The 18,315-nt window shown below is 34.8% G+C and overlaps 2 protein-coding genes across 2 annotated transcripts; one reads left to right on the forward strand and one right to left on the reverse strand.

The window, feature by feature from the left end:
- The first annotated feature begins 5,050 nt into the window (after positions 1 to 5,050).
- Positions 5,051 to 6,467, forward strand: LOC141487306 (uncharacterized). Its single transcript, XM_074186231.1, has 2 exons — positions 5,051 to 5,748; positions 5,806 to 6,467. The coding sequence occupies exons 1-2, from the start codon at positions 5,491 to 5,493 to the stop codon at positions 6,451 to 6,453; spliced, it is 906 nt and encodes a 301-aa protein (XP_074042332.1). The 5' UTR covers positions 5,051 to 5,490; the 3' UTR covers positions 6,454 to 6,467.
- Positions 6,468 to 6,663: 196 nt separating this feature from the next.
- On the reverse strand, positions 6,664 to 11,921 carry LOC141487307 (uncharacterized). The gene is made up of 4 exons (XM_074186232.1): positions 11,717 to 11,921; positions 11,415 to 11,660; positions 7,557 to 7,785; positions 6,664 to 7,297 (listed from the first exon to the last, which is right to left on the reverse strand). The coding sequence occupies exons 2-4, from the start codon at positions 11,573 to 11,575 to the stop codon at positions 7,115 to 7,117; spliced, it is 573 nt and encodes a 190-aa protein (XP_074042333.1). The 5' UTR covers positions 11,576 to 11,660; positions 11,717 to 11,921; the 3' UTR covers positions 6,664 to 7,114.
- Between the last annotated feature and the right edge of the window lie 6,394 nt (positions 11,922 to 18,315).

The following is an 18,315-nucleotide window of genomic DNA, read 5'->3' on the forward strand; positions in this document are numbered from 1 at the left end:
AGCCAATAATTTTGAATACTCTGCCATTGCTTGGAACAAATTCTTACGGTTTCAATAATGAATTCGTTCTACTGAAATTTTACCCGTAGTTGTCACTTGTCGAAATAAAACAGCTGAAACTTATGCACTTTTGGATGACGCATCATTCTTTGATTGATGAAGAATTTGCTAATTCACTCGGACTTGACGGTCCCATACAAAGTATTTCTCTACAATGGACTAATGACGATTTGTTTCATCAACAAAATGATTCTAAAGTTGTTTCATTGACTATTAGTTCCAAAGACAATGGTCCCAGTTTTCAGATGCGTCATGTTCGAACAACGAAACTTTTTTTTATCTCGCAGACAGGACAACATTTCACCGCTGAAAGACATTCAACCCAAAATACTTATCGGACAAGATAATTGGCCACTTCTAGTTAATAAAAAACTCATTTTTGGACCCGCACTGAGCAAAACATTGTCGTCTGCCATGTCAGTACCCACGATATCCAAAAGTAGAAGGATGATTTGTATATTCTACACGAAATGGTTGAAGAAAATTGGAAACTGTTCGAAGTATATCTGACAAAGTTTTGTTCATGGAAGATAAGAGAGCTCTGTTACGCCATCAACGCAAAGTACGGAAATCGCATTTAGAAAATGCCAAAATTAGGTACTTTTTAGGTGCTTTTTAGGTACCGAAGTCATAAATTAGGTGCTCTGTAACTTACAGTGCAACTTAATACTCAATGAAAATAATAATAAAATAATAAATGTTAAGGAAACACTATTAGGTGCTAATTAAGTGCTGAACGGTGAGGATTGTAACATTTTCTAATTGATAAACAAAAGCTTCCAATTTCGCTAAACAACAGATCTAAGAATCAGGTCTCTCGAAAACGAGGACGAATGCTTTATCAGGTATAAACTAATCGTGGTAAAAAAGTGCTAATTAAGTTCTTGCAAGAAATTAAGATGAAAACGACCGCGAATAGGCGAAAAAATTTTTCGAGATACCTGATTTGAGAAAAAAATCAACAATATGCAATAAAGTCTTGAGATACTCGTAAACTAATACATAGACAATCAAAATGAAGTGCTAATTAGGTGCTCACTAGATAAATAATAGTAAACCTAGATTTAATAATGCCTATGGGGCATTATGGAAAACCACTATGACCGATGGACTGAATTCCTACAGTACGTTCCTCGATAAGTGAGGGTATGAGAATAAAGTGCTAATTAGGTGCTCATTAGATATTTATAGTAAATCTAGATTCCATAATTCATATGGGGCTTATGGACCTGATAACGTACATCAGTCATGGTGGTTTTCAGGTCCATGAGTCCCATAGGCATTAAAGAATCTAGTTTTATTATGAATATCTAGTGAGCACTTAATTATCACTTTATTTTGATTGTCTATGTATTAGTTTACGAGTTTCTCAAGACATTATTGCATATTGTTATTTTTTTTTTCTCAAATCAGGTATCTCGTTTTTTTTTTTCGTTTATTCGCGGTCGTTTTCATCTTAATTTCTTGCAAGCACCTAATTAGCACTTTATTATCACGCTTATTTTATACCTGACTAGTACTATGTTGCTGTATCGCTGCTGTTCCAATGTTTTGACAGAATCAGAATCAACGAACTTAGGCGTGCGCAGCGTTATACCAGTGCTTTCGAAAAATTTGTTCTACAGCGCCATCTAGTTGCAAGTTACAGAAAAATTGATAGCCTATAAACCTTCTCTATGAAAAATTACTTATACATGTCAAGTTTCATCACGATCGGTTGAACGATGTAGAAGTTTATCACTTACCAACCAACCAACAGATCTGTTGTTTAGCGAAATTGGAAGCTTTTGTTTATTAATTGACGAAAGTTATTCAGTTTTATGGCCCGAACACACCCTCAAAATATTTGTACTTAAAGAAGTATGACCTTATATAATATCTAATTTATTTCGAGAAAAAGACGAACTGTTTATTTTTTAACTCAGTCATGATCTATGGTTGCTTGATTTATTATAAAATATAGAATAATTTCATGAATGAATATAGCTGAACTTTTTTTGAATCGATTATCATATTGATCATGTTTCGAGATTATTGAGAGCTAGTGACGGTACTTTGCCTATTAATTTAGAGCAAGATGTTTCATTGTAGGTATAGTACCTACCACGAGAAACGTTGGTATCAACATATACAACCATAATTTAAAATTTTACCACGTTTCCACAATAGAGCGCTGGCCACACCAAAAGTTATGCGTTGTTCTACTTTCACTGCACTACACGCAAGTTGGCAGCACTGCAAAAGTAACAGGGGAATTCCCTGATATTGTTATCGAACGAGCTAGTCGTAACAACCCGATCAAATGAAATAGGATTTTATCGACTATTAAACAATCATAAAATGCTATACATTTACGTTTGGCACAACATAAAAAACTTTTAAAAGCACACCTGGACAAAGTTTTGAAATTAATGTGTTTATTGTCATTATTGATAACTACTGTCTGATTTATCTGAAAGTATGAAAGCATATCATAAAATTTCTGGTGGTTTTAGAGTATTTCAACAGCTAAAATCCCTTACAAGTATGGTCAGTACTTACGAACACGATTTGGAGAACAACCTAGGCGACGAATTAGTGCAGTTCGCTGAACAGCTAAAAACAGATGTGGCTACTGTTATTGACAGCAAGAAACAAGAGCTTCTGGAACTGAAATTTCATAAACTTTTATTAAATAATTCCTTAGAATCATGATTCTCAAACATGAGGCAAGAAATTGCCTTACGTATTTACTTGTCTCTCATGATCACTAACTAAGTTGAAACACGATGGGCCAAGAACGTCCTAATCATATCACTTTGATGAACATAGAATATGATTTGCCCAAAAAAGTCGATATATGAAAGTGTCATCTCTGAATTTACCCATATTAAATCCAGAAAAGCAAATTCTGTCAAGGGCCTCTTGACAGAATTTGCTCCAGGCCCCGCGCTGACTTAACCCAACACTGCATTGACTGTTAATCATCGGTCCGTCGTATGCTGCACTCTTCTGTACCGAAACCAGCGATAGGGATATAAATTTGATGTCCAGCTGGCATGCTGGCGTGTAGAAGATGTTGTTTTAATGATAGATCCAAATGAACTCATACATATTTGGCAGAAAGGTATTGTCAATGAAGTTTATCCTGCCAAAGATGGTAAAATCAGGATTGTAGATGCGAAGAATACAGATGGCACCAGGGCGTAGCGAAAAAAAATACCAGGGGGGGAGGAAATCCAAATTTTCCCAACCCCACTAGGAAAATTAACCAACTATCGAAAAAATTAAAGCCGAGGGATTAGTTACTACTATAATATGTTGACTTTCTTACTTGGCTATCCGAAGATTGGCTGAATGCTTATGCCCGTTAGGGTATGCACAAATAAAAATAAAGTTTGGCAATTATAAAAATAATAATGGGAACTATTTTTCTTTGGACCAAGGTCCTTGGTCTTCCACAATATCCACCATGCATAGGAATATTCAATACAAATGAAAGGAAACAACCCTTGGATAATATTGTGCATATTGTTTTCTTCTATTATTTTTTCTATTTTCACGGCCAGAAATTTCACAACTTTTCCAAGTCGAAAAAACACCGAAAATTTGGGAATTTTGTAAAATTGTCATTTCAAAATTTGTGGACTATTCAGGACTGTTCTCTTTTTTTTTTCTTTTTTTTTGTACCTTGGGAGCTGTCTGACTTGTCCATTTAGTCCAAGTCTCCAGGAAACACTGCAGCCTCTTGGGCTTATTGCGTTTGTTCTCCCATCTTCTCATGACACCCATTTCATCAGTCTCGTTTCCTGTACTAGTTTGTACAGGTTCCGTGTTGGATGTTCGTCATATTCTTCTGGACGTAATTTCATACGTCCATATATTGCCTGCCTCCTGTGATTCAGTGCCTCACATTCGCATAAGATGTGTAGAGCTGTTTCTATCCCTTCGTTGCATGATCTGCAGCTGAGGTCTCCGTTGTACAGCCCCATTTTATTCAGGTGTTCTCTGAGCGGACAATGACCGGTTAGTAACCCTGTAATTATTCTGAGCCGATCCCTACTATATTGAAGTAGTTCTTCGGTTCTTTTCTCGGACGGTTCCCCAATGAAGGTTCTACTGTGTTTGTTGCCAGGTACTTTTGTCCAGTACTCTGTGTGCTTCTTATTGGTCCATATCCTAATCTGGTTTCGTACCAGTGATTTTGATACCCCCAGAGCTGGTTCTGGACCTATATATGGAGTTGATGATCCGCGTCTAGCGCATTCATCAGCTTTATCATTACCTGTGATTCCTGAATGCCCTAGCACCCAGTACAAAGTTAGTTTGTTCCTGTTTGCAAGTTCATTCAGTTCTTCATGGCATTCCCAGACCAGTTTTGATGTCACCTTCGGGTTTGTCAGAGCCCCTAGTGCGCTCTTGCTGTCTGTTCTCTTACTTAGGAGAAATTAAACTTTTTTGAAGTTTTCAAACAACTCAGAATTTCAAAGTATGGGATCTCCAAGTTATGCATGTTGGGAAATCCCAACCTTCTCCCGGTCTTTCCCTTTTCTTGTTACCTCTCCCTTTCTTTTCTCTCATTTTGATATTTTTAATTGTCATTCTCTCTTCATTTCTATCTTCACGGCCCAAATTTCCCAACTTTTTCCCAAGTCGAAAAAGCAGGAGGGGAGGCTCCCCCCCCATCCCCTCATGGCGACGGCCCTGGGTGGCACGATTTTTCGACGACCGGTTTCAAGACTCATCGTCTTAAATGTTTAAAAATAGTAGTAATTTATTGTTATTTAATTATTAAGAGGGAGAATGGTATAGTTTTTATCATTGTTATCTGATTGCACCCTGTATATAGTTTATTTCAGTTGACATTTTGTTAATAGTGATCAAGGTTGATGTGAAAATATAATTCACAGGTCATTATAGTTATTTATGTATCAAGGGAATTAGGAGGGTCTTAATTACCGATGGCAAAGTTTGCGTCCCGAGGACTTCTGGCCCGAGGGACAGCAATTGCCTGAGGTTATTAAGGCTCATTAATTCCCGTGGTACATAGATAATTTTATTTCTGACCGATTTCAATAAAATTTTGTTCATTTTTGAAACGGAAAAATGTACCAATTCATTACCTTCCCGGTATATTTGAATCAGGTACCGTTGATTATAGTAGAGTTTTCTTGTTGCTAGGTTGTTGCTATGTTACTTGTTTATAAACAGAACTTTGTTATCAAGCTGTGTTTGCGGTGAAAACGTGTTTTCTACCCCAAATATAATGGAGGATATTTTGAAAAAAGCTGAACAAGCAAGAGAATCATTAATTCCATCGAAAAGTGAAGCCGTATACCAAAAAGAATACAAGATATATCTGGACTGGCTGACACGGAAAAATGTTATGCCAAAAGATGTCACTGAAACTGTATTTCTGGCATATTTTCAAGAACTGGTAAGGAATTTTCTATGTTTTTCGGTAGATTTGGTAGTAATTGTGTTTATTCAGAAACGTATAGTCCGAATTCTTTATGGACTAAATGGTCAATGCTAAAATCGATGGTGACTATACATGAGAAACGAGATATCACCAAGTTCAATGAACTACAGGCTTTTTTGAAACGGAAGAGTAAGAGTTATAAGCCGAAAAAGTCTGCTGTTTTATCTCCTAAAGATGTTATCAGATTCCTAAAGGACGCTCCTAATGATATTCATTTATTGCATAAGGTAATTTTTTTCTTATTTTCCTTTTTGTGTGTATTTATTTCCTTTTTTTTGTTATAGGTTGTTTTGATTATGGGTTATTTTGGAGGATGCAGAAGTCAGGAACTTTTGAATATGAAGATATCGGATATAGAGGACCGGGATTCCGTTATGGTAGTGAACGTACCGGAAAGTAAAACTGGTGTATCGAAGAAATTTACAGTTGTGGATGAAAAAGAGTTCTCCGCTTTGCCTTCATTAAGACTTTATATGTCTTTGCGTCCTAAAGGTATTGAACGATTTTTTTTGAGCTTCCGACAAAATAAATGTACATCTCAGCCAATTGGAAAAAACATGTTTGGGAAAATCCCCAGCAAAATCGCAATGTATTTAGGATTGCCAAACTCATCTTCCTATACGGGACATTGCCTTCGTCGCACTTCTGCTACTGCTCTAGCCAATGCAGGAGCAACTATGACTAACTTAAAAAGACACGGAGGTTGGAAAAGTTCCACGGTGGCGGAGGGGTATTTGGAGGATAGCATCGAATTGAGAAATAAAACGGCGCGTATGTTGTCTACTTTGTCATCAGAAGAGGCAGGTACCTCGACTGTAGTGAACAGAAGCTCCAGCCATACAAAAGAAGAAATTGTTTCCAGTGGTGGAAGTAATTTTCAGGGAACATTTCAAAATTGTACATTTATTATTTGTAATGACGTGAATAAATAAAATATGGTTCAGTTTTCATTTCTATTTATTTTTACTTATGAAAGGTAGAGGGAATTATAAAATCTATAATGTCCCAAGGGAGTTATGACCCTCTTTATTGATAGCGTAACTATGACGATATAAGCTTATAATATCCCGGTCAGAAATAAAAAAATTAATGTTATTGCTTCATCTTTCGCAGTTGAAATCATAACTCCAGAGAATTTACTCAAATAAATCGACAAATAGGTAGAAATGTTTATTATACAATAAAATACTTATGGTTAGGAAACCTATAAAAATTACTTATGGTAAGATATGTATACTTAGTCCAAAATAAAATATATACAATAAATTGAATAAATTAAAACCAGTCATTTTTCAATGTGTGACTGATCTACAAACTGACAAAAATATAATTTGTAACGGTTAATATAGGTTAGGTTAGATTAAGATTAGGTTAGGTTAATAGGTTAAGATGAATTTCGAATACATTTTGTAGGTATTTATCAATGGATGTTTTCAATTTCCATTCCAAATAATAATTTTTTCACATACAAGGACGGAATTGATTTCCGGAAAAGTGTATTGACGTATATGAAAAAAAATCTTCGGATTGTGGAATTATATCTACACGTAGATTCATCTCCATTTCATCCATTTCTACAATCGCATCGTGATTTCACTTGAATCTGATCACAATTGTCACATCATTTTTGAATGTTTCCACTGCGTCTTGCACAAAATCGTTATACTCGTTATCATTCATTTTACTGGAGTGTATAATTATTTTCTTCAAAGGTTCTATTTCATTTAGTACATCAAGAAGTTTTCCAGAGAGTTGACACAACTCGATATGCAGTACCTAAAAATTAAAATAACTATTTATAAAATACTATAACAAAACATATAATATTTCTATGTTGGTTGAGCAAGAGTGCAAAGTTAGGCAACACTTGGTTGCAAAAACAACAGAAATGCACGGAATCATTAACAGACGCCATCTCGTAGCTGGTAGCTCCCTGATGACAGTAGCTATTGTAGAAATATCGGTAACATAATATTATAAGACTACACTTCTTTTACTACATAAATATTCAAAAATACAGATAAATTTTGCTTACCTGCAGTTTCTGAAACCGAAGTAAATGAGTTGGATCAAAAGTAAATTTTGACGACGATCTTTTCAAAGAAGCTAAACCTAGAATTTTAACAGAAGGATTCAGACTTTCCAATAATTCATCCACTAAGCAAGGCGATAGTTCTGGAACACAACCTATGCTGAACTCATCGAGTTTTGATAAACATTTTTTTAGCTGACTTATTACGTTGTCCTTGATAAAACGGTTCAAACTGAAAATAAAAATATTGAATTAAAAACTGATTGTGTGGCACAGATTTCAGATTGAGCATAATACACTCGTGACATGTAAAGAATCCAAACTAGAGATCCCAACCATTGAATCTATTACTTACATCAGAACAAAATAGTTGACGCACGAGGTCAAACTCGAATTAAACAGTAACTTGTTTTGGTTAACTCATTAAATAAAAGCTGCAAGTAACGCCTTACTATTAGGTCGTTCCAAAAGTTTTGTCTGTTTTAATTTCATGCGTTTTTGTAGCTGTATATCTCAATAAATATTTAGTCTACTGTGTCGTGAGAATTTTGTATTCTATACATTGATGATATACCAAAGTGCTGCCATGGCAGCCAGAAATCAACCAGGCATTTGGCAATGCTTTTGTTAATGAGCACATTGTTCGACGGGGTTTTGCAAAATTTTGTTCCGGAGATTTTAGCCTCAAAGATGAGCCCCGAAGTGTTCGACTGACCCAAAGTGGAGACTGACCCATCATGTGGCATGGCGGAAGAACTAGGCGTCAGCTCCCATGCAAAGCAGAAATCTTTTTTAATAAAATTGTTAAATAATAGTTCTTTGCGAATCAACTCTATGTCACCTGTCACTCCTGTATTAACTGAGTGTGTGCTTGACAGTAATATGACAAAGAGTAAATAGCTTAAAACTGAATTTATATTTTTTGTTTAAGAGAATACGTTTATGTTGAACCTTTGTAAATTAATACGTTTTGCCAAATAAAGTTAGTGTATATGATTCACGCTGTTTATTTAACAAAAATAAACTATTTACATGCCTACATTTCATGAGTACCTCTACTTTAAAGGTAGAGTAGCAAAGTAACTTCCCAAGCCAAGGCTGATGCACACCATTACATGGTTTTGATATTTAGGTCGTTCAAATGATAACATAGCTGTTTAGCAAGATACTACTGGAAAAAGTTCATTGAAAAACCAGGACAGAATGTCTACAGAAAGTTTTCTATGCCAGCTTTTTCATGAACTTACAAACGGTAATTTACATGTAGCTCATGGAAAATATCGAGGGCTTCATTATTCAACCCACCGTGATAGCGGGGTTGATTATGATATACTCTAACTGCCGTGATATTACTCTAGTCGGCGGACTTTTCGGAAGGAACCACTTGAAGTGTTTGTAAGCAAGCTTTCGGATCAAATCCATAATCGACTTCGCTATGTCTCGTAAACGCTCCAATGAAATGTACCGATCATTATCAGTCACGATACGAAGCACTTTATTCTGCATCGTCTCGAGTCTCTGCAACGGAGTCCTCTTAAGGCTGCAGAACACAGAACAAGCGTACAACATAGCTGGCCTGATAATTTGTTTATATATCAGGAGCACGTTGTCAACACTCAGTTTGGAATTTCGTGCAATGAGAGGGTATAGTATAACAATTTTCAATTGAAGGTAACTCATATACAAATTGAACTGAGAGCTAACGGCAACAATGTTAAATGTTAGAACTAAATTCTTAACGGGGTCATTTTTATTGTCTATGCATCGCCATTGTGAATAATTGAAAAGTAAGATGATTTCATAGAATTTGCCCCCCGTAACAAGATAGCTTCTGCATATCGATAGGATGTACGAGCGAATAGGTGAACCAGTTCGTTAAATACTTTGAAACATCGGTAAACTGATCAACACTTCGCAGGTCTATTATATTTGCGTCCTTAAAACTACTCATAACTACTCATTCGGTTTCTTCGTTATCAAGCGTCCTTATCTGCATAGGCGTAGTGTGTTCTGTTACTTTTATTATATTTATTGAATAGACTGTTATATTTATTAACTTTAAAATATAAGATAGAGTTGGTCGATACCGATTTTTCGAAATACATTATCATAGATTTTCATCACATTCATATTTTATTGTGAGATAATTAGTTGACCTAGTCATTAAAATCAGGTATAAATGTTTGTTAAACTCAGGTATAACTGTCATTAATTAGTTCCTAGAATATTATTAGTTTCTAGGTAGACAGTACATATTTCAAAAAATATATATAAATCACAATATATGTAGAATTCAGTTTTTTAGTGAACATGCTTGAAAAAGCTACTTTGCAGCGAAACACGTGTTGCGTACATCAACTTCAAAATAGTTTTTGAGGTAAGTAAACAACTGACAAATAGCTGAAAAATATGATTGAATTTTATTATTTTTATAGTATTAAGATGGATGCCGTAGCAGGTCCAAGTAATGTACAAAGAAAGCAGAAGTTTATGTCGTTACAAGAAAAACAGATTGTCTGTAGAGTGTACGAACATTTAAAAAATACACTCCGTACAGTGGAAGCTGTAGCCCAGGGTTCATTTTCAACATAAATATCCGTGTCGACGTGAAAAAAGGTGACTGGGATTATGCAAGCTTCAAAAGTACATTGTCGTGGTAGAAAAAAAATGAATTGGACGAGTACCAGAAACATTTTTTACGCTATACCATTCATTCTTTTTTTTTTGAGAATAAAGCGCCAACCCTCGAATCCATAAGGCAAAGGTAATAGATAATGATCTCATTTCAAAAATGAGCAAAGAGAAGTTAAGGAAAATAATAAAAGAAGATTTAAAATTTATATGTGCCAAACGATCCTGTGAATCTGTCTTAATAGAAAGAGAAGATATAGTCTCATGGCAACGGAGATATCTTCGCTCTATTAGAGAAATGCGTTCTGCTCACAAAAAGATTTATTATGTGGACGAAACGTAGATGAATGCTGGTAGCGAGAGTGGCTTTTTAGACGATAGTGTACTAATTTTTTTTATAAAAAAAAACGGGGGATTATCACGAAGACATGGACGCCCAACGCTTTGAAGGATGGTTTGAATCTCTTCTTTCACGAGTCGAGCCAAATTCGGTAATAGTAATGGATAACGCTTCTTATCACAGCCGATTAGTAGAACAGCTGTCAACTATGACTACCAGAAAAGCAGACATGCAGAGTTGGTTAGGACAAAAAGGAATTCCAAAAAGAGAAAATGTGGAGATTGGACGGGATGGTAGACACTGTTTTCGACCAAATAATAATAGATTTAAGTGTGAATGGGGATTCCTCTTCGGGCGAGTCAATGGATTCTGAACAACTTAGGTAATTATTTCTTTGCTTTGTAGTTCTCTTTCTATATAAAATGAACATAATACTTATTTTGTAAATTTTTCTGTTTTTTTGAAGTACTGTATTAGGCATAATAAGAAAATGTAACCAGTTTTACCATTGATACCAGGTAGCGCCACCTACTATAACAATTTTTACGTAATTACCTGTGTTTAAATAAATAAAAATATTATTTTGGTACGCCTCTGCAGAGTTGGTCACTTCAAGTGCGACGTTGCTAATGAATCACCTTCAATAGAAAATTGTTATAGTATAATCATTATTTTTATGTGGGAAGTTTTATATACTATTAACTATTAAATTTATCAGACCCGGTACATTAGTCTTTCATTTGGCTGTTCAGATTTACTTCGTATAGACTATAATCGGCAAGCACATTTAGAATTTGATCAGAGGCACCAATAATCTCACAGCCTATTGAAAGGATCCTTGAGAAATTGGCGATACTGAATATATATTGAAAATAAACTATAATACACACCATTGCTTAAGTAGTCGGTTGGATGGCTTCTCGAATCCATATGGAGCCTGATGAATTAACAGACGCTTCAAGTTGTTGTTTTCTGCCAAAATTTTCAAGAACCCTATAAATTCTTTCAAACATCCTTTAGATGAAAAATTCAAAATTACCCGAGCCTTCATTACATTGCTTCCAAATACGTCAGTTAAAAACCTAGCTTGGTCCAGTTTACTAGGTATGAATTGTATGGTCAATGAGGGCCAAAATCTGAAAAAAAGGGAATTTAAATGAGTTTTCCAGTTGCAACTAGTTACAACGACGACCTTTAAGTAGCATACTACGGTTTTTTGAAAATTATGTCTCGTCTGACTGTCTGTTTCAAAATTTGTTTCCCATTTTCTCGAGAATGAGTTGACATATCGATTCAAAATTCCACTATTATGGAGACTTGCGATCTCCAGATCCTATTCGTTTTTGAATGGAATCGAAAAATAGGAAAGCGTTATTTCAATTTTCCTATTTTTTTCTAAAACTTCGAGTGAGAAAAAGTTCTATAGAAGCTTTTTTATTGATCTCGATAGAACGAATGGAAAACTTCGGTGACACCTCTTCAGTACAGGAAATATCGAAGTTTTTTGGAACTACTCATTTCGTTCATAATGGGGAATATTCCTCAATTTGGGTTATTACAGCAAATTCAAGTTTGAACAAAATAAAGTTGAGTTTAATTCATGAGTTTTTCAAATTCACTTCGAAAAGTATTCAAATTGATGTTTCAGATGTTGGGTTTTAAATTTTAAGGGGATTTGTTTCTAATTCACATATTGGCAACAGCGCCTATATCAAGTTGAAATAATTTATACATACCTAGATATTCTACTTTAAAAAAGGAAAATTATCTTTATAAATCAACAATTAAGGCAAAATATAAATTATAGTTCAATACCACCTCCACAAGTCACATAAACAACAGTATTTTTGTTATTTATTTATATGTATAGAGGAAGATAGGTTAGGTGCACAAAATGTCATATGTCACAGAATGTCTCGGAACTCGGAACATAAGTAAACAGAACAGCACGCCTCTGAAATATGTGATCTTTGTTTGTCTCATTCAGGTAACAGATAGCTATAACCGATGTGGCCAAATGGTGAAATAGAAATGAATCTCTTTAAATGTTTAATGCATTATTTCATTCTTCTTTTTTAAGTATTTAAATGATTTTTTAAAGAAAAGGTTGAAATGATAACTTTAAAATGCGTTGTTTTAGAGCTCTTTTATGAAACCTACTTGATTTTCGTCAGGAGGAACATTCCCCATTCCCAAACTACTGAAGATATTCAAATTTTCGACATAACAAATATTGTGAGCCCAAAAGCGTACTACAAAAATATCCAAACACTTTTTCATAACTATGAAAGTTTGGCAATCATTTGAGAATTTGCGAATTCTAATGAAAGACTTTTTTTGACGTACGTCAAAAGAATTATATCTATCACAATTTGAGGCGAAAGATTTATAGTGAATTTCACATTTGGAAAACGGAAAAAGATTATTTTCCGAAATAATCGGACCACTAAATAAAGCCAAGTACAGCAAGAGCTAAATGTGATGGCGAGCGATCGCGGAGGTATAGACTCTCCCAAATAAATTATTTATTGGATTACGATAAGCCCCTTGTCTGCCAGTGTCGTACCTGCAAATGAAACATGACTTCTTTGTAATTTCTTATCATATTTCATTTAGTATTATAGGTAGTAGTACAGTAGACTTATGATGACTGGTATTTTGTTAGGCGATGACATTTTTCAGAAACAACACAAAATTATTCAGACAATGCCAAACGCCAACAGCATTAGAGGACAAGTTATGATACGCCTCTGCATTTGTACGTCTTGCAAGAGCTGTAGTGGGGGGGGGGTTACATTGAAAGTGAGTTTGCTCTACACATCGTTGTGAATAATTTATTTTGAAATTACTTGTTTTCTTCTTCTTTTGAAGTTCCCCAAATTTCTTGATTGAATCCAGATTATGTTTTGCCTAGCAGTTGCTTACATAAAGACATGTATTGTATATCAACAAATATTTCAGCATAGAAAGTGATGATTTCAAAATTTTGAAGATCAAGAGTATATGATGTATAAGAAAATGGTTTCATCAATACCATAATTAATGGTAATGCAAAGAGTTACTAGAGAAATATGTAGTAACATTTGTATTGAATTTTCTTAGGTATAGAAAATACTGGGCAAACATATATGTGATATAAGAAATCTCAGATACAATCATAAATAAACAAGATAATTTAAAAAAAATTGTTCATTTGATGTTGTTTTTTTAAAGTTATTTTCAGACGCAAACGCAAAGAAAAATTTACAACTGTTCTTTTTTTGTATGACCTAAAAATCTCCATTTGAATAATTTTCTAACTACTAATTCACAAAATGCCCTGGTTTTTCGGATGGATTGTATTGCCAATGATTGAAGTTTCTACAACTTTCTCAAAACAATTTTTTAGAGCTTCAAGAAACCGAATTGATCCTTATTACTTTCTCAATTCACAACTATTCGCTGTTCAAACACAAACACCTAATATAAAAATAGTTGTACCTTCACTACTATATTCAAATCTAAACCAAAACCTAGTCAGTAGAAATTGAGTTAAAACTTGTTCACTATAGCCTACAAAGTTCCAGATTATAATTTATTTTTACCTTTCGTGGAAATGACATATATAACTCGTATTTGTAAAGGGATCAAAATGTTTACTTACCTAGGTTGGAAATAGTTAACCCTCCAATTCTTACAAACAGCGGATGCGTTTAATCCATCTTTCCTATTCAATGAACTGAAGATTTCTGTCAGGACCAAAGCTGGCAATGCAGCCCAAGGAGTCGACTCTATTTCATCTGCAGATTCTGTCTGCATTTTTGAACATTCTAGAGCTGATGAACTCATTGCTAGAAGAAATATTTAGACATTATATAATCATACACAATGTTGATTCAGGACACACTTGAAGAATATATTGTCTTGGGCACATATATCATGCATTTTGATATATTCAAAGTTCAAAAGACTTCCTATACAGCAAATCTTATTGAAAGCCTCAGTTTATCCTGCTATAAAACGAAAAAATCAAATCAACAGATTTTGATCGGTGTTTTATCGGTATTTATATTCTGGTGTCTTTGGTTGGCACTGGTCTTATTCCCGATTCCCGACAAAAATTATTGATCGATATCGTATGATAGAGCGGAGAGAAATGTCCCAATCTGGAATGAGATAAGTGCCAACTAAGATGCCTATACACTGGTGTAGCAACTCATTCGCGTAAAATTTTAATGCAAATCTAACGACCAATATGGCCTACTCCATTTCATTTACGTGGGCGGCATTTTGAAAATAACGCTACATAGATAGTTACCGTTAATAACGTTGTTCGTGTGATGGTACAGTGTTGCATTTTTTGTGACGTGATGATGTGAAATAAGAGCTAGATGTGAAATGTGATCACGCCGACATCAAATATTATTTGAGGTTATGTATGCAAACGCATAAGAGTTCCCCGATTTATTTTTTTTTATTTAAGCCTCAACCGCTACGGGTTATTGGCTTCACAGTAATGTATAGTCGAAGTGATCTTTATTGTGAACACTTAAAGGTATCGGCGCCCTCAAAGGCAAAAAAACACATACAAAGAGATAATGCCGCTGCCAGCTAGTCCACGTGGACTGAAGAATTGGCGGTTCGTATTGGATGATTTTTACTAACAGAGTTTTATGATTGGCTGAAAAGTCATAAAATAAAATTTTGAAGTCATGTTCTGTATCTGTAGAGTAGGGAGAGTGAGTGTAAGCCCACGCACTTAGGCCACATGTGACCCATTGTACATCCTCCCGAGGAGTTGTCCTCCTAGGTCATCGTTCATCCTGTCCTTTCCAGGAAAGTGGACAGATCTCCTTTATATCGGTAGGTGTAGGCCAAGACTCGCCGAACACACACTCTCTTATTGACGATAACTCCGGGCACTCGCACAGGACATGCCTGACAGTCTCATCTTCCTGTTCACACATCCTGCATAGAGGTGTGTCTACTAGCCCCATATTATGGAGGTGTTTCCTTAGTTGACAGTGGCCAGTCAGACATCCTACTGTAAGGCGTAGATTTTTCCTGGTCATCGCCAGATATTTCTTCGGCGCCAGCTTCCCAGGGTCGCCCAAGGTGATCCTGGCAAGATTACATCCTTTGATTTCATCCCATCTCTTTAAGAATTGAGCATGGGTGTAACATTTGACTAGTTCCGCAATTGTCGAAGTCATCAGGCCGTGGGTGCCACTGGGTCCTAAAATTCTTAGTCCAGCCGCTTCCTTGGCTAAAGAGTCGGCAATGCGATTACCTTTACTCTTGTCGTGCCCTTTAACCCACCTCAGGATAATGTTATTATCTACCGAGGCTTTGGCTAAATCTTGGTGGCACTCTTTGAAGTCATGTTACGGTGACGAATAGAATGCTAGCCGTCGTGTTCAGTGAGCTTTTTGCTTTACTGTAATCCTATTGCATAGCAATTAAAATATCTTACGAATAATGTTACTTCTATAAATCCTCTCTTGTGATATTCGGTGCGTTTTGTTCACATTGTTTAAGACATACGCATTTTTGTTTTTATATTCTGGATTACAAACTTAAATTGACTTTCTATCAATATCCATATTCACAAATGTGCATATCGATATTTACTTTCACGTCAATTCTTGGTTTTTTCATGCATAATTTTGTTTTTTGAATATTTTACAAACTTTTGGAACATCCACGTAAAGTGCAATATCGCCTTATTCAACCCAGCACTCCAAATAGTGAATAACAGAACGAATCTTATATCAGTAAAGAAACACTTTCAAATTTGACACACTCCTATAATGTCAACTCCCGTGGTTTATATGTGATAACCTCACTTATTTATTTGATTCTGAGAAAAATTTATAGTTTCGGCAACATCATTCATCAAGGATCAATTGGCGACTGAACTGATAAAACTATTGATCGTTGGCACCATCTTGCGGCAACATGAGAACTACCCTACTCGGTTTGCAACAATTTTTGAAGTAAAAGTGGATTCCAGCATTCACCAGTGTATAGATATCTTTGTGCCAACAAAACATATGATCTGACAAACTTGTGTTCATAGAATAATAAACTGTCAACTGAGATGTCTACCTATCAACTTTCCTATCCATGATAATAATAAAACAATTTTCAAGCATTTTTATTTCTAGACGCGTCTAGAAACAAAAATGTTTGTGAAGGTTGTCTAATTATTATCATGGATAGTGTTATTTCATCAATAACAGGTCAGTCCATTCACATTTATCAACTTTCCGTTGACAATCAACACTATTTTATAATGGGATTGTAGAGAAACACTTGTTGAAGTTGACAGTTTCAAAATTTCTACATTACTTTCAGTGTTTAGAATAACTTGATACATATAAACTGAATTGTGTAATATGATTCTACTGAGGATCGAAATCTATGAAAAAACAAATAAAACTAGAATAAATGTTCTTTGATAGATTTCCAATCAGGGTAGAGTCATATTAGACAATGCAAGTCCGATCTAATACAAGTCACCATGAAACATTTCAACCACTTTCAAACAAACGTTGAATTGAAAACGTTGAGAGTAGGTATAATAGAAAAGTTAATAAAAAGTTACCTGAAAATTTTTGTTATTGAGTTCACGTGTTGTTATCCCTTTGTAGTGTCACTAGTAGGTATTTAAACTATACTATTTCCTCCACAACTATTTATTTTTCGTTCACACTAGTAATAGCATCTATCGACTTATGTTCAATCCGTAGAGGATCCCATATATATATTCTGGGATAATTTCACCAGTGTTACCACTTCACCTAAATCCAAAATTCTGGAAGACGTTGATCATCTTCTTCTTCCACTTTATTGCTTTTACTGATAAGGCTTCCGTTCCAAGACTTTCGTTTCCTTAGAAAATCTCCAACATATCCTTTTGTCAACTGATGATATTATCCTTGCCCGACGGAACGGGCAAGGATAATATCTTCATTCTGAATTTCAATTTTCACTTGATTGATTTCCCGGAGAATATGCGCCCAATTTTAATTTCATATCATTATTATGACAAACTGTAACTCCTCAGAGACAACTCGAATAAATACGTAAATCAAGTAAAACTAACCAATACAATGAATAGGAAATGATTCAAGCGACGACAGTGACTTTTCTTCATCTTCTGCGGAAAAAAATAAAACATTTGAAATGTAATTTAGTCATTATAATAAGCATACAATTTTTTAGGATTCATCATAATTTGTATTGATTTCAATGTAACTTTATTCTTACATTGTATTTTATTGTTTTATGTATATTCTTTAAATTCAAATAAAATGTAGGGCGTTACATAAGAAAAAGTATAAAATTAAGGTATCCCCACACAATGACACATGGATCTTAGTGGTGTCTAAAATTAATTATAGCAACTTTTTCCTGTAACTGTTTAGTTAACGGAGATTTTGAATTTTGTCAGAGGTTTGGGATACCCTGTAGATTTGCCAGTGACCAATTTATCGACGCACAATAGACTTATAAAAATAACATCCATTATATTATTAGTTTAGTTTATATACATTATAAACTGTAATTTTTGTCGAGAAAACTGTCGACGCAACTGTACTATTGACATCAGTTTGTGTGACCAATAGCTATCTTCTATGGCAGGTACAATTTGGTTTTAAATGTGCATCATAATCTCATCTTAGTTGGCGCGTACAAACAAGATACCGAAATGAAAAATAAATTTACTTCACTAGTTCACATAACCTCACAAGTATAATAAAAATATTAGTATTATTGTGAAAAAAGCGTGGGCAATTTGTGCCATAT

Source organism: Leptinotarsa decemlineata, unplaced genomic scaffold (assembly GCF_025532065.1).
Source record: "Leptinotarsa decemlineata unplaced genomic scaffold, Ldec_3_MD MMD2_tig00078422_RagTag_RagTag, whole genome shotgun sequence".
NCBI lineage: Eukaryota > Metazoa > Arthropoda > Insecta > Coleoptera > Chrysomelidae > Leptinotarsa > Leptinotarsa decemlineata.